The 17,532-nt window shown below is 36.2% G+C and overlaps 1 protein-coding gene across 4 annotated transcripts in view; it reads left to right on the top strand.

Moving 5' to 3' along the window:
* The window catches only part of Lars1 (leucyl-tRNA synthetase 1), a 64,063-nt gene extending 49,077 nt beyond the window's left edge, over positions 1-14,986 (top strand). For 2 of the 4 annotated variants that reach the window (XM_021266161.2, XM_004854345.3), the window contains 7 exons: positions 28-168; positions 713-823; positions 3,471-3,581; positions 6,209-6,313; positions 7,703-7,798; positions 8,624-8,756; positions 14,644-14,986. In XM_021266161.2, the coding sequence (XP_021121820.1) occupies positions 28-168; positions 713-823; positions 3,471-3,581; positions 6,209-6,313; positions 7,703-7,798; positions 8,624-8,756; positions 14,644-14,849 (903 nt within the window). In that variant the 3' untranslated portion in view covers positions 14,850-14,986. The remainder of the gene's footprint in view (positions 1-27; positions 169-712; positions 824-3,470; positions 3,582-6,208; positions 6,314-7,702; positions 7,799-8,623; positions 8,757-14,643) is intronic. The other 2 variants (XM_087180630.1, XM_021266162.2) reach the window with 2 other exon arrangements.
* The last annotated feature ends 2,546 nt before the right edge of the window (positions 14,987-17,532 follow it).

Below are 17,532 nucleotides of genomic sequence, written 5' to 3' on the forward strand. Positions count from 1 at the left end.
TAACCTTTGTTTTTGTTTTTTTAAAAGTCTAACTCAATTATGAATGCTTCATGGCCTGTGGCGGGTCCTGTGGATGAAATCTTGATTCGTTCCTCACAGTATCTCATGGAAGTAGCACATGACCTTAGATTACGACTCAAGAATTATATGATGCCAGCTAAAGGGAAGGTGAAGTCATTTAAAAAGATTTTTTAAAAAAGATTATTCCTTAAAAATGATCAGATAACTGTTTTATTACTACATGTTTGTACTATATAATGATCATATTCATCATGGGAGTTGGTACATGTACATAACACATCTTAATTCTTTTTCAAATAACATTTAACAGTAATGGAAATTAAGGCTGCTTTCATTCAAATGTGTAGTGTATATCCACTGCTAATACAGTCCTGTGTGAATTTAATTTAATTTTTGCAGTACTGAGTATTGAATCCAGGGCCTTTGTACTGAGCTGTGTACATTGTACTCAGCCATTTTTATTTTTATTTGGAGACAGAGCCTTGCTAAGTCTCTTAAGTTACTCAGGTTGGGCTTGAACTTGTGATCCTCCTGGCTCAGCCTCCCAGTGTGCTGGAATTACAGGTGTACGGCACCATGTTTGTCTCTGCTTGTGTATTTTTAAATGTTAAAGGCATTGGTAGTATATATTGGGGAGTAGTCTCATATCTGTTTTAATGAAGGGCAATGTTTTTTCCTTTCTATTATGTAGAAGACTGACAAGCACCCACCTCAGAGACCCTCACACTGCACCATCTATGTGGCAAAGAACTACCCACCTTGGCAGCACACTACCCTGTCGGTTCTGCGTAATCACTTTGAGGTGATGCTTTCAGTAGACTTGTCCCCCAGCTGTGTTGTGTCCTGCTTGTGTTGTTTTGTTTTTAGGATGTTCGCAGTGTCTAGGGGAAAGAAGACAGGGAGCTTTGTTTAATTCCCCAGGCAAGGAGCATCCTTTGTTATTCTTGGCAGCTCATAAGTGAATGCTGAGGGAAGAGCTGCTGTTCATCATTTCTGGAACTTCCATGCAAAAATGTGCAGGATCTAGTTGTATGTCAGTTTTTCATATACGTAGTTAAAATTATGAAGCAAAAGGATAACCTGCCTTTTGAATTTGCTGTGGCTGGAACAGTGGGATTCATGAAGCCATAATCTTAATATATTTGAGTCTTGGTTCTTGTGTACTTTAAAAGAAAATGATGTTTAATTATATAATCACAATATCTATACAAAGGTAATGCTCAAAGATGTTTGAATCTGTTGGGTAAATCGCTATGAACTATGACAGTTCTTTTGAAGGGAACTTGGTATTTAAACTTAGTTCTAAGTTTTCCTAAAGAAAATATCCATTTTTCCTTTCCATTCAAAGTGTGGAAACAAAATGGTGTATATTGTATAATTTTGACTTTTTTGTATCATTCTTTTTTTTTTTTTTGGTACTGGGGATTGAACTCAGGACATTGCGCTTGCAAGGCGGGCGCGGTGCCATTGAGCTAAATACCCGGCCCTAATTTTGACTTTTTTACCCAGATTATTACTGTTATTGGTAGACTCAAACCATTAAGATGCACTTCAATTAGTTGTTTGTTTGTTTTTTGGGTACCTGGGATGGAACTTGGGTCCTTGCATTTGCAAGGCAGGTGGTGGAACCACTGAGCTAAATCCCCGGCCTGTTAAGATGCACTTCAAACAGAGAGAGAGACATAAGAGAGATTATGGTTAAAATGTCAAGTGGCATCATAAAAGAAAAATCTGTAGCGTTGATTTTTTCAGATCTTTATTAGAATTTTGCTGCAATATTTTGCATAGTTAATTAAGAAATATTCAGAAAAGCTGCTTTTACATTTTTAAAATTTGATGGAAATAGAAATGCAAGTATTTTTGTCTTTCTTATGAATCTGTTTAATGGAGAACTCCTTTGTCTTTGATCACGTGTGATTGAAATACAAGGTAGCCTTTAGAATCATTGCAGATTTTTTTTTTTTTTTTTTTTTTTGGCTAGGTATATAGTTCAGCTCACTAGTTAGCCCAGGCTGGCCTTGAACTTGCAGCAGTCCTCCTGCCTCAGCCTCCTGAGTTCTGGGATTATAAGCATGTGCCACTATGCCCGGCTGCAGATTTTTTGTTGTTGTTTGGTTTGGGTTGAGTTTTGTTTTGTTTTGTTTTGTTTGAGCCAGGGTCTCATTATGTAGTTCAGGCTGGCCTTGAACTCACAGTGTAAGGTTAGCCTCCTTGTACCTCAGCCTCCCGAGTACTGGGATTACAGGCATGCACCACCATATCCAGCTCAGATTTTGAATTTTGATAAATAAATGGTAAAAGCTACTTCCATAGGTAGATAAATGAAAGTGCCTCAGTGGATTACATATTCAAACACTAGTTTCAAAGAAGTAGTAAAAGAATCAAACATAATATGTAGTGTCCCATCACATTTCTTTTTAGAAGTTGTATTTTTGCTGAGTATTCTTTGACTAGATATTATATTGTTTCAAAACAACATCATCTTTTGGCATTACCTATTTCTTTGTAAATTTTTGTTTTCATCCAAAAGAACTAAAAGAATGTTGGTGTATAATCAAGAAGAGTGTTGAAGATGGCACCTTTTTGGTGACATAAGGAAAAGGAATGTTTTTCATATTCCTTTTTTTCACGTGTTTCAAATGAGCACATTGACAAGGGGAGGAAGTATTTTTTTCCTATGAACTTTAGAAAAGGTTGAAATTGAAAAGAGATTATTCGAAATCTTATTATACATTGTTTTCATTGAGATTAATTATCAACCTTTGGTTTTTATAAGTAGGAGAAAATAAAGTCACCCAAACTCTGAAAAGTCCAGTTGCTTTATTTCTTACTTTACTGAAGGGCCCATTGATGTTTGTAGAAGAATTTAAATTCAGTCAGCACATTTAGGACTGTATGCACATCAGTGAGACATGATATAGGCTTTTATTTTTGAGTAAATAAAAATGTTGATGTTTTTAATTAGTGATAACTAGAGATCCTTTTTCATATCTGCAGTGACAATTTATAAAGAAGAGCATTCAAAAATAGATACTGTATAAATCTTGTATAATAGTTATATGGTTTTCCTTTTCAGAGTGATTAATGAAATGCTTATAGAAGTCTGAAGATAAGATCTTTATGGTTGTCAGTTTCTTAGCAGATGTATCTGATGTTACAGTCCCAGAGACTTTTATTATAAGGAAAACGTAAATATTTAGTGCAATGCTCTCATTTTTCTCCTTTAATCTAAAAAGCGCTTATCTTCTAAATTTAGAGAGATGGAGGATTCCCTTTTATGTTGTTCCATTGTTCATTCACCTTTCACTCCCTGTGACGCTAGAGGCTGTACCACAGTCTGGTATAGGTCACTGTTCTGTGTGTGACTGACTTCCTAAAGGTACATCTGCAATCCTGGGTTATCTTTAAAATATTTTTCTCCACATTTCTTTCCCCTTGCCTATTTTTAGGCCAACAGTGGAAGACTGCCTGATAACAAAGTCATTGCTAGTGAACTAGGTAATATGCCAGAATTGAAGAAATATATGAAGAAAGTGATGCCATTTGTTGCTATGGTTAAGGTAAGCAGTGGGTTTTGTTCAGCTGTGATCACACAAGTAATGGTTAGATAGGACAGTAGAGAGAAGGGGAAAAGCCTTGGGTATGGTCAACCCCTAGAAATCTGCTAAAACAACATCTTTCAGTCAGTGGTTGTAAGAAATGAGATTTTGGGTTTACACATGGAATTGATGAATATGTGAAAATATGTATTGTGGTAGAAAAATGGATTTAGAATTGCTTTGTTTAATTATGCTTTTCATGTTCTACATTCTCTTCAATTTGGGGAGGAAGCATAGTATTTTGGCTTACATTAAAGATCACTGGAACCAAGATTCTACATTTGGATAGGCTTAGCTTACTTAACAGGATAAATGTTGTTTATAGAGCTTAGGCCAGGGTTTCTCAACAATGGCTCTGTTGATATTTTGGCCCTAGATAGTTCTTCGTTGTACAAGAGTTGGCTTCTTTAGGATTTCATTTAAATTTGAAGAACCCCTGTCAGATTGTTGAGTGGTAATATATATTTTTAATAATTTTTGTAATTTTCCAGGGAATTTACTTGTTTTTAAACTTTGAAAATGATTAGTCTGAGAATAAGAAAATGGCTTTTTAAGTCCTTTTCATGGGTTGAGAAACAATTTAGATGGTGTCTTAGTCCATTTTCTGCTGCTATAATGGACTACTACTGACTGGGTAATTATTATTTTTTTTCTTTTCATGGTTCTGGGCATTGAACCCAGGGCCTAGGCAGGCGGTCTGCCTCTGAGCTACATACCCAGCCTAAGTCTGAGTAATTTATAAATGATGGAAGTTTATTTGGTTTTTGATTCTAGAGGCAGGGAAGTCAAAAGCATGGCACCAGCGTCTCATGAGGGCTCTTTTGCTGTCGAAACATGGTAGAAAGGCAAGTGGGGGAGCACTTGGGATACAGAGAGAGAGAAATCAGTCGAATCCATCTTTTTATCAGGAGCTCACTTCTATAATAACTAACTCACTCTTGAGATAAAGGATATTAATCCATAGCAGATGGCAAACAAAAGTAAGCAGTAGATAATTACTTTCATATGAGTGCAGTGTGTTCTAGACTATAGATCTGTGTTTATGAACTTGTATTGCTAATATTACATTTTGAGTAGCAAATATTTAATGTTCAGGAAAATAAAGAATAAGAAATTATTTTTTGTATGCTGTAAGATCATCTGAGTAACTGTGTAGTATGACTGTTTCTTGTTTTCCTGATACTGGGGATTGAACCCAGGTCCTTCACACAGAGCTGCATCCCCGGCCTTTTTATTTTTCATTTTGAGACAAAGTCTTGCTAAGTTCCCCAGGCTGTGCTTGACCTTGAGATCCTCCTGCCTCAGCCTCCCAGAGTGGTGGGATTACAGACATGTACCACACTATATCTGGCTGAACTCACAGTTTAACCAGGAGAAGCTTAATATAAAAAAATCACTAACTGATAAAAGAGTACTGATAAGATACAAGGAAATGCTATTTGGCACTCTGGATGAGGAAGGGTACCCAAGAAATGATAAACATGGAAGGGGTTTAGGCCTGGGGATGGTTCCTCAAGGCTGGACCTGGTCTGGATTTGCTTTGTAAGCAAGAGGTAAGGTCCAGAGTACAGGTGGGGGGACAGGCTTGCAGCGAGAAGTGGCAGAGACAGGCATCAGGATTCCTGTGGGGTGGCAGAGCAAGCCTTTGAAGCATACTGTAGGCCTTGCAGTGCCTCTGGTTTCTGGGTTAAGAGGTTGAAGGACAGCCAGCTTGCGGGTGTCAAAGAGGGGCTGTATCTGGACCCTGGCCAGGGCAGGCTGTGTCGGGTATCTTCAGACTCCCATTGCTACCCTGGGTATCTTTGGAAATTATTCATTTGGTATCTTGGAAAATTTTAAAAGTACTTTAAAAAATTTACCTGACAGGATATTTTCTTAACATTTGATTCTTTGTCAAAGTAAATCCTTTGGGTTTGTATATGAAGACAGTTTAAATAAAGAATGATAAACCAGGGCCGGGGATTTAGCTCAGTGGCAATGCGCCTGCCTTGCAAGCACGAGGTTCTGAGATCAATCCCCGGTACCAAAGAAAAAAAAAAAGAATGATAAACCATATTTACCTTGTGCCTTCCAGTCTTTTCAGTGCTGCCATTAATCTTACTTTAAATGATAATTATTCTGAGCTAGTAATTTCATTAACAAGCAACCTTAAATAAGGGAAATGAATCCAAGGCCCTTCTTTTAACTATTGAAATTTAAAAATTTTTTCAATTGAGAGAAGAATGGTTGGTTTGGAGGAAATATATTCTTTTCTACATATTATTTGTAGTACTAGGGATTGAACCCAAGGGCATTCTACCATAGAGCTATATCCCAAACCCTTTCTATTTCTTATTCTGGGACAGTCTTGCTGAACCGCCCAGGCTGTCCTTAAACCTTCGATCATCTTGTCTTAGCCTCCAGAATAGCTGGGATTACGATGTGGGTCACTTTGTACTGGCTCTTTTCAACATTTTTTTTTTGGTACTGGGGATTGAACTCAGGACCTTGTGCTTGCGGAAGCAGTTGTGCTGCCACTGAGCTAAATCCTTGGCTCTTCAACATATTTTTAATATGATTTTGTATTTCAAAACTATTTTGACTATTAGGAAAATGTGGAAAAGATGGGGCCACGTGTTCTGGATTTGCAGTTGGAATTTGATGAACAGGCAGTGCTTATGGAAAATACAGTCTACCTGACTAATTCCCTTGAGGTAAGAAGACCAGGGATTGTAATTACTGTTCAGCTGTAGTAAGCCATATGCCAGTTCTTTTATAATAAGCCTTTTTATAAACTTCATCTTGTATACTTAGTACTGTTGCCAAATGCATCAGTCAAAAATATTTTTGAAATGAAAAAGAATAAGTGGGTATAAAAATTACAGAAAGAAAAAAATAATCTGTCATCTTATTTCATTTATCAGTTATTCTATACATAAAAAAACTGTACTATCTAGGTATTCTCTCTAAATTGTCAAGAGAGGTGTTATATTTAAATATCCCCCCAATTTTTTTTTTTTTTTTTGGGTACTGGGGATTGAACCCGGGTTCTTGCACTTGCGTAGCAGGTGACGAAACCACTGAGCTAGATCCCCCGCCCCACAGAATCTTTCATATTACAGAACCTGTGAGTTTCTTGCCCTCTTCTTCCCTTTCAAACCTCTGATTCACAGAATTGAATTAGTTATAATCTGTGGTTCATGATGTATCATCAATCACAACTTTGGTGTAGAGTCTAAGAATGCTTTCTGTCAGACAATGTAGGGAGAAGGAAAAGTAATTTGCTCTAGAAAACTGTTAGAGGACTCAAAAAAGAAATGATTCTGGTAATTAAAATAAAGATACTTAAAATTTAAAACAGCAAGTTTAGAGTTTGAATAAAATTGTTTCATAAAATACAGAGAAAGAAGAAAATTATTTCTATGTGAGCATTTATTTGATTAGTAATTCTTTGATCCTGAGAGTTGACCTGGGACCTTGTGTTAGCTAAGCATGTGCTGTACCATTGAGCTCTGCCCCCAGCCCCTGAGCATTTTTTGAAAATGAGTTAATACTGAAGTTAAATATTAGTAGTTATCTTTAAAATAAATATATATATACATATATATATGTATGTATCTAAATGGTCATATATTTTCATATAAGCCAGAAAACTCTTCTTGGATTGTTTCATTTGAACAAGTGGGGATACACCTTATATTTAGGGTTATCTTTTATTTGGGGCTATGCAGTATGCTACATTTCTGAGCTTTTCTTCCATTTATTTAAATAGAAGCCTTCTCAAATGATAAATCTCTGAAACTTCTGATTTTCTAAGTGGAAGCCTTTTATGCTGATTTACTTTTTCTCTTATGTGGCAGACATAGATTTCATTATAGAAAATGATAAATGTGACTAAATAACAATACTGTGAGACATCTAAGATGAGTGTTAAATAACTGATTACAGATTTCATTCAGTGTTTATATGGAAAATAATAAGATTGCACAGACCATTTCATGTTAAGTGGAGAGCCTAGTTTGGCTCTTGATGAAATGAGGTGGTGATTAATTTCAATCTTATTAAGCGACACTAATGACTTCCATTTTTTCCCCTCTATTTAGCTAGAACACATAGAAGTCAAGTTTGCCTCTGAAGCAGAAGATAAAGTCAGGGAAGACTGTTGTCCTGGGAAACCACTTAATGTTTTTAGAACGGAAGTAAGTTGAAGAAATCTTACTAAATCAGTGCATTTTTGAGCTAGAGAAGACCTTAGAGATCATTACAACTAAATCCATCGTTCAAAAGATGGAAGGAAATACAGAGAAATTAAATGAATGTTTTGTTCCAGGCTATGGTTAAAAATGGGATGGGATGGACTTAAGGTATCGTATTCTCTGTTTGTTGCAAGATTCAACTTCTCCTTACTTTACTCTTATCGATGGTATCAGATATTAAGTAAGTTTTTGTAAAAAATGTGATTTTCAGAACTTTTTATTTAAAAAATACAGTAGGAATTGAATTGTAAAACTTAAGCAGTGAAAAGGAACTTTCAAACTTCAGATGAGTCTTTGTTATTCAAGGCTGTTTGGTTTTTGGTGTAAAATGGACTGATGCAGCAAGATTAAATGGTTTTGGAGGTTTTAGAGATTCTATTTAGCCTCAAAGAATCCAGTCAGATTGGCAGCATTTGGCAAAAAGTACTTTCTATAATGTGGAAGGTAGGCTTAGATCTGAGAATTTCATGTTAAGTGGAGGAGTTGTGATAGAGAAATGGTGGTAGTTATGGAGGAGAAAATTAATTATTGTTATTGTCTGTAATTATTGATAAATGGAGTTGCAGTCGTTTTTATCTAGGCATCTAGTTATAAGCATTAGCTTGATGGCATTTCTTTCATATTTGAATATGTCTTGCTCATGATTTTAGAATAGCAGATTAGCTCTGGCTTTCACTGGATATTAAAAATGTAGCAGAGATTATTCCATCCCTTGGCAGTAGTCAGCTTTAATTTTCTATAACAATGCTTTACTCTTCATCTTCCTAGCCTGGTGTGCCAGTTTCTCTAGTAAATCCCCAGCCATCCAGTGGTCACTTCTCAACCAAAATTGAAATCAGGCAAGGGGATAACTGTGATTCTATAATCAGGCGTTTAATGAAAGCGGAGCGAGGAATAAAAGGTAAATAGTTTCCTAAAACTTACATTTGGCAGTAGCTTATGGATTTGATGAATTCTAAGCAGAGGGGAGAAAGAAATGTAACTGTCTTGCTTAGGAACAGCTGTGTAAGACTGTGGAAAGAATATTGGGCCCAGAATCAGGAAACCGGTATTTTTGGGACTCGTCTAGGTAGCTTGGTGACTTTGCTATGTCACTTAAGCTCTAAAATGACTTCTCTTTCAGTAATATGACAGCATTGGATTAGATTTTTTTGGTACTGGGGATCGAATTTGGGACCTTGTGCTTGGAGGTAGGCATAGGCACCACTGAGCTAAATTCCCGATGCTGGATTAGATATTTTTCCAAGACTCCTTCTAGTTCTAAAACTGTAACAAGTATTTTCTGTTTTTCAAAGGTGATTCAGAACTGTGGAACATGTATCTTTAATATTCTAAACAAACTTGTTCAGCTGGGTCTATTCCTGGGAAAGAAGGAGAAACCGAATAAAAGTTCCTGAGTGTTGCCATATATTAGCCACTTAATCTTTTTACAGCCTATAACATAGAAGGTATAATTCTTCTCCTTGTACAGATAATGAAACAGAGGCTCAGAAAAACTAAGTAACTTGCAGAATTCATTTAGCTAGTAAATCTTGGAGCTGGAATTCAAACTTGGGTCTATTTGACTCCAAAACTCAAATTTTTTTCTTCTAAGCAGTGTTCCTCCTGGTAAAATATGTAAATAATCTCAATTTCTGATCAAATATGTATCTTCTGTGATTAGATTCGGTATAATGATTTATGAGTTCTTTTTTTCATCCCTCAGCTAGGTCCTAGGCTGAGTAGAGTGTGAAGGGAGTTAGTGTATCTTTGTATTATTTTTCCTCTTATTATGAAGACAAATTAATGTTGACATTCTCTATTTTTCATAGCCTCTCTTTTCTTATTTTGTTTTGGTGATGCTGAGGATCAAATCCAGGGGCTTGCACATGTAGGTGATTGCTCTACTGCTTGGCTATAATCCTAGCCCTCTGTTCTATTTTCATAGCAATCAGAAGTAGATTGGTCCATTTTCCATCAGTATAAAAGATTTATAAATCTCAGACAGTGACCTAAATTATAGGTCTCTATTCAAGGTAGTAATAGCCTATTAAAATAGAAGAGTTGAATCTATTCTACCATATATTTTGCATTCTTCTGCAGTTATTCATTTCCTTTCTGTGGACATCTCTCTGGGGAGTTGGTACATGTATATAACACATCTTAATTCCTTTTACATCCTTTTACCCTCCCTTCGTCTCTTGGTCCTCTAGGCATATTTTTTCTGTCCCCCATTAAGTTTATTGGTAAATTTTAGGTATACAATACAGTTACGTTCATCATTGGGATCTTGTATCTTTACATGATGTATCTTGGTTCTTATTTTTTTCCCCATTCCCTTGCCCTCCCTTCACCCCCTCCACCCTTCCCTGTTTACAAAGACTTTGTTTCTAATTTTTTTCCTTTTCTCATATTTTTTATTTTCCTTTCTTTCCTTTCCCCTACCCCTCCCATTTCCCCTCCTTTAGACCTTTTCTTCCTATTTCACAATATCAGTTATACATTTTGATCCTTATTTACACTTTTAGTTTTTCACACCAGAGAAACTATTTGGTATTTACACGTGTGTCCTATTTATTTCACTTAAGAGTATAGCCTCAATGTGTATCCACTTAGCTATAAATGTCTCTAGTTTCTTGTTCTTTATGGCTGAGTAGTACTCCATTTTATAAAAAAAAAACACATCTTCTTTATCCAGTCTCCTGTTGATGGGCACTTGGGCTGTTACCAATTTTTAGCTATTACAAACTCAGCCGCTGTAAACATGGGTGAGCATATGTCACTGTGGTATGATTCTTTTAATTCTTTTGGGAAGCTACTCAGCAGAGGAATAGCTGGGTCAAATGGGACTTCTAATCCTGGTTGTTTGAGGTATCTCCATATTGATTTCCACAGTGGTTGCACCAGTCTACACTCCCACCACCAATGAAAAAGGGTTCCTTTCTCCCCATAACCCCGCCAGCATTTGTTATTGGTTGACTTCATGATAGCAGCCATTCTTTCTGGGGTGAGGTGGAATCTCAGTGTTGTTTTCATCTGCATCTGTCAAATGCCCAGTGATGTTGAACATTTTTTCATATATTTATTTGCTGCTTTTACTTCTTTGAGAAATGACTGTTCATTTCAGATGCCCATTTTTCAATTGGGTCTTTATATTTGGGGGGTCTGATTTTTTTTTAGTTCTTTATATAATCTATTTTTTTTTTTTTTTGGTACCAGGGATCGAACTCAGGTCCTTGAACTTGCGAGGCAGGCGGAGGAACCACTGAGCTAAATCCCCAGCCCCATCTTTATATAATCTAGATAGTAGACCTTTGTCTGAGGAACAGCTGGTAAAAATTTTTTCCCTCATTGTAGGTTGTCTCTTAGCTCTCTTGGTGGTTTGTCTTGTAGGGCAGAAGCTTTTTAATAAGATGAGATCCCAGTTGTTGATTCTTTGTGCTAGTTCTCGTGCTACTGAGGATTTGTTCATAAAGTTTTTTCCTGTGTCTAGGCATACTTTTTAATTATGGTATAATACTCATAATATAAAACTTACCATTTTAGTCATTTTTAAGTATACAGCTCAGTGGTATTGAACATATTCACACTGTTGTACACCTATCACCACTGTCCATCTCCAGAACTTTTTCATCTTCCAAAGTGAAACCTTATACCAGTTAAACCATAACTCCCCATTCTGCTTCCCCCAGGCCTTGGTGGCCACTCCTTCACTTTCTGCCTCTGTAAGTATGACTGATGCAATCATATAGTATTTAGACTTTTTTCTTTAGATTAGATGTATTTTTGTATTTGTTTTTCCTTAATAGTTTTAAGAGATGAGGTGTCCCTTGCCAGGGTGACTGTGACCTCTTGGACACGAGCAGTCCTCCCTCAGCCTTCTGAGTAGCTGTTACTATAGGCACGTGCCACCACACCCAGCAGTATTTATCCTTTTGTGTTAAGTCTGTTTCACTTAGCAAAATGTCTTCAAGATTCATTCATGTTGTTATAGACATTTATTATGTTCCCTAGGTAAACTGGATACCATAGAATGCTAGCTCCATCCTTGAAACTTACAGGCCACAAGAAGCAGAACTTGAAAAGTGGGAAATATGAATACATAGGAAGTCATTTTGTGGCTTACCTTATTTATATTGCATATTTTCAATCAGAGAAGATTTTGTAATAGGAAGTATGTGAACATACTTAGATAGAGCACTGAGTAGGTTCTTCAGAATTATACTGACATGTATTTTCTGGCTCTTGTCTTTTCTCATGTAGCCCCTGGCACAATTCTTTTTTTTTTTTTTTTTTAAAGATAAACTTTAAAAAAAAATTTTTTTTAAATTTTTAAAATTTTATTTTTCATAGCGGGGATCAAAGTCGGGACCTTGTGCTTGTGAGGTAGGCTCTGGAACCACTGAGCTAAATCCCCACCCCCACAATTCTTATCTCCTTTGTTATACTAGTTCCTTTTTTTTTTTTGGTACTAGGGATCGAACTCAAGCTTCGGTTCCTTTTTTTTTTTGTATACTAGTGAATAATATTATCATATAGTATTTTAAGTTTGATGTTAGTACCTGCTGTAAATTTTAGAAAATTGATATAAACATTAGGTGGAGTTTGAAATTGGTATTCCTCTAAGAACCTACAGAAGAGACCTAACCTTGATCCTCTTCCAAAAGCCCTCAGGGTGCTTTGATATCTAAGGGGCTGAGTATATTGAGTATATGAGATGGAAAAGGAGTTAAATTCAATAACATAGTTCTTTGTCTGCTGCAGTAGCTAGCAAGTCATCCAATTAGTGCCAATTGAATTGAAGGTGATTATGATCTAGGTCCAGGAGGAACTAGACTAAAATATCATTTCACTCTACAAAGGCCACTGAGCAACTATTTGATGATAATGACTTTAAATCACTCACAACCCATGCCACATATGAACTAGTAACTTGGAGGTGAAGGGCTCCATTTCACATTATCAATCTCTAGGGACTTTCAATCACTCTCATCTTTTCTCTAAGTGCCTTAAATCTTGTGTACTGTAGACTTAAATTTCAACATTTTCAGTGATAAGAGAAGGCTGAGATGAGAAAAGATAGTAAAACCACTAAGAAAGCTCCAAGAATATATTGGCAGTAATGAACCACGTGGTGAAACATCAAAGCAAATGTGTTTTGTCACTTAGAAGCCTGATCAAGTATTAAGTTTATTTGAAATAAGTTTGAATTGGAATTGCTTAGGAAGACTTTTTTTGGGGTTTGGGTGGAGTCTTATATGTAAAATCTGCTGGCAGGACTTATCACTGCTTCTGTAGCAAAGTATTTGGTACCACTGATACAAATTGAATTGCAGTAGCTGTTGAAATGAATTGTATTCTTCCCTAAAATTAGATCATGTCTGTCATGAAGACTGTGCCTGCTCCTTTCCTATTTTAATTTTTGGGGCTTGTGCAGTGTCTGGGAATAGATTGTACGGTCTCTGCAGACTCTCCAAACACTGTCAGGGAGGGTTTGCTTTCATGGTAGCTGAAGATAATTGCTCTATAAGCCCCAAGATCTGTTCTCTAAACTTGTGGTCCTTCAGTCTTTGTTTCCCAAAGAGAACAGAATGCCTAAATAACTTGTCCTCCCGGTATCACTGCTGGGTGCATTAATGTCTCCTTTTATCTCTTATCCCTCTTGCGCTAAGCTTCAGACTCTCAAGGCAGCATGAGGAAGTATAGCTCATGGACCACCCAGGGATCTGTTTTAGAAAGGGATGGAAGTAATTCAGAAAATATCTTCTATTTCTTGGATCAGGTTAAGTATAACTAGCCATTCTATACTTAGAGTGAGATATAAGCCCAGAACCAGCATTTGTAGCCATGTGTAGTGTTTTTTCCACTATACAAAAGAAAGCCATTTGATATTGGGAAGTCTCAGAATTGCTAAAGAAAATTTCTTCTGGGCTCAGTTGTTGACAGGACTGTTGGATCATAAATTTTTTCATGGGACAAGTGCTTTTTTTTTTTTTTTGCCTAAAACAAAAACAGATCAGGAAAATATCAAGTAGGGTAGCACTGGGGTTCAAAGCTCAAAATTTAAAAAGCTATACCCTATCCCTCTGCCCTTCCTCTTCTCTCTCATCAACTTGTTAATATATACACTTTCATCTTTTGAGCAAAATAAGAAATGAGTAATAGGATTTCTTACAGTAGTAATTATTTCTCCAAATGTATCTCCAAGAAAAGCTTCATTCTTGTAAGTTCAATGTATTTCAAGAAATGCAAGAAAGAAGTAAGTTTTGGACTTTTTGATATTCTCAAGAATGTTTACTTGAAGCATATAAAAAGTACTTTATAGATTATGTAGTAAGTAGATCAATAGGTTAGTGCTCAAAAAAATTAATTCTTTCTCTGTCTCGATTTATCATTCCAGGAGATGTTTCATACAGAACTCTGATAATGTTTTTTTGTTTCTTGTTTTGGTTTTTTGAGACAAGGTCTTGCTATGTAGTTCAGACTGGCCTTGAACTCACTATGTAGCCCAGGATGGCCTCAAACTCGTGGTGATACTACTGCCTCAGCGTCCCAAGTGCTGTTATTACAGATGAGTGCCATTATGCCCGGCTTCTGACAATCTTTGAATTGGATAAAAAGCTGAACAGGGATGAAGATTTATTAAGATTTTGACTTTGCACCTGAGATTGGGTCCTATTTATCTGATGAAGTAATTTTTGCCTATATATAATAACCAGTGTGTTTGAATTTGAACTGTCAGACTCATTCATGGGTTTGAGTCTCTGACTATAATTATATGCTTACATTGATAATCTTTTCTGCTATAGACCTTTCCAAAGTGAAACTGATGAGATTTGATGATCCACTGTTGGGGCCTCGGCGAATACCTGTCCTGGGAAAAGAACACACTGAGAAGACTCCCATTTCTGAGCATGCTGTTTTCCACGTGGATCTCATGAGCAAGAAAATTCATCTCACTGAAAATGGGCTACAGGCAGATATCGGCGATACAATTATCTACCTGGTTCATTAAACGCATGGAGGGCCGGGAATTTAGCTCAGTGGTTCCAGCGCCTGCCTCACAAGCACAAGGTCCCGAGTTCGATCCCCAGTACCAAAAAAAAAAATCAGCATTTGCTCTTAAATAAAAAAACGCATGGAAACTGGAAATTTGCCAAGGTCTAAGATATTATTACTTTAAGAACCTACATAGATTTTATTTTTAACCATCAAATTCTGCATGTAATCATAACTATACCAGGTAATCTTTGATTCTTAGACTTAATAAATTTTTTTCCCCATCTTTGGGCCTTTAAGAGAAATGGTTTGTGCGATGCTTTTATTATTATTATTATTATTATTATTATTATTATTATTATTACTGTTTTTGGAACAAATTATTGCTATTTTCTAGAAGCTTCTAGTCTTCAACACAAAAGTCAGTATATTTTTTAATGAGATATACTTTCTATTGTTTATGAAGGCTAGGAAGTGTCTCACAGCTTTCTATGTTAAGGAATTAGCTATATTTCTTACATAACAAAATAGTAAAATAGGCAACTAGTTCTATTTTTGTTAAATAAAAGAAAATTTTTTTGTGTGTGTGTGGTACCAGAGATCAAACTCAGGACTTTGTGCTTGCAAGGCAGGTGTGGTGCCATTGAGCTAAATCCCTGGCCCCAGGAATTTTTGTTTTGTTTTGTTTTTTGAGACAGGGTCTCACCATATAATTCAGATCAGCTGTGAACTCACTATGTATCCTAGGCTGGCCTTCAACTCTTCAGTGATCGTCCTGCCTCAGCCTCCCAAGTGCTGGGATTATAGACATGTGCTACCATGCCTGGCAATAAAAGAATTCTTATGATGACATAAAGGAACAAGTCAGAATATTTTGACTTAATTATGATTGCTAAATGTTTTGTATAAAGAACAAATAGATCCCATATTTTATAAGACTTTAAAACTTTAATATATTCACTTAACTGATTGTTTTTCAAAGCTAATATTAATAGTTTATAAGTAGTTTAGTTTATTTTTTAGTTTATCTACATTAAACATAGGCATCATATCCCTTAGAATCTATATTTATCAAATTTGTTTTGAGTCTAATTGTGTTTAAAGATCCTGCTGACTATATTATAAACTTAATCTTTTATTCTTTCTGGAAAATCTTTTAATAATTATGCATATGTCTTCATAGGAAAAAATGTAAGGTATTGACTAGGAGAGGAGAAAAACATTACTATTCTTGATGGGTTCAAATCGGGAAAGACCAGTTTTGATAACCCTGAGAATCTGAATTCTAACTTTGAGGTCATGTGAACAGGTTTTTTTTCAGCTTCCTTTTTTACTCTAAAATTCAAGAGTACATAGCCAGGTTGAATGCTTTACCATAGATCTACTGAAACAAATCATAGTCTTAGAACTGAAAGATCCTTAGAAATCATTAAGTACAGTTCATTATTTATCTGCTCAGGGCAGGGAGTATGGATGGCATAGTGGGCCATGATTGCATGCTCTGAAGTTGGAAGACTTTAGTTACATTAGGTTTCCAGTTCTTTGATTTGCTATGTGGGTGGTCTGGGCAATTACTCAGAGCTTTGATTTCATCTATAAGGTAAAGCTAATAATAGAACCTACTTTTTAGGTTTGTTGTCCGATGTTTAAGTATAATCTAGGAAAATCATGTATACAGCACAGTGCCTGGCAAGTAATAAGCTCTCAGTAAATGTTACTGATGAATAATAATGGTAATAATATATGTGCATATATTGTCCTAAGATTGCTATACATTATAATTACGCTCTTTGTATTGGTTCCTTTGGGCGTCTGTGTTTTCTTTTTTCTTTTCTTTTTTTTTTTTGGAGACAGGTCTTGCTAAGTAGTTCAGGCTAGGTTGAAGCCTCAAACTTGCTGTAATCCTCCTGCCTCAGCCTCCCAGGTCCTGGGATTACAGGTGTGAGCTACCATGCCAGGCTAAAATTATTTAGGTCTTGGAAAGAGTGCTACATGGGTAACTTCCATTACATCATAGGAGCATTAATATATTATAGATGTGTTCCATCTTTGGTGGTACTAGGTTAGATCACTTAGTTAAAATGATGTCTGTATTCCTCCATTGAGGTGCTGTCTTCAGATTTAAAAAGTCTGAATGCTTGTCTCCCTCCCTCTTTCCCCTCATATGCTGAAATGTAGCCCCCATGGTGACTCTATTAAGAAGTGGGGGGAAAAAAAAAGAAGTGGGGTATTTGCAAGGTGAGAGTGGGTTCTCAGGGCTGCTGCTCTTGAATGAGGTTAATGTGTTTGTGAAAGGGCTTGCGGGAGCTCTGTTCCTGTCCACCATGTGAGGATGTGTAAAAGGTGCTATCCTCTGAAGAATGGCCCTTCTCCAGAACTTGACCTTGGATTTTGCAGCCTCCAGAACTATGCAATACATTTCTACTATTTATAAGTTACCAGTATAGGATACTTTGTTATAGCAGCCCAGCTGAACTCTGACGCCTGTTTATAAGCAAGCTTTTACCAGGGGTGATATTTGTGGGTAATCTTTCTGTCTCTTATTATGTTGGAGGTTATAATATGGTGAGTTCTTAAAAATGATTAGCATTTCTTCTACATGTATTAAGTATCATTCTATAAGAGGATTCTATAAGAGGATTGTTTTCTTTCATCATTTTTTTTTTTTTGGTATCGGGGATCGAATTCAGATCCTTGCA

Source organism: Heterocephalus glaber, unplaced genomic scaffold, assembly GCF_053883595.1.
Source record: "Heterocephalus glaber isolate CG9 unplaced genomic scaffold, H.glaber_assembly_v1.0 deba00001463, whole genome shotgun sequence".
Lineage (NCBI taxonomy): Eukaryota > Metazoa > Chordata > Mammalia > Rodentia > Bathyergidae > Heterocephalus > Heterocephalus glaber.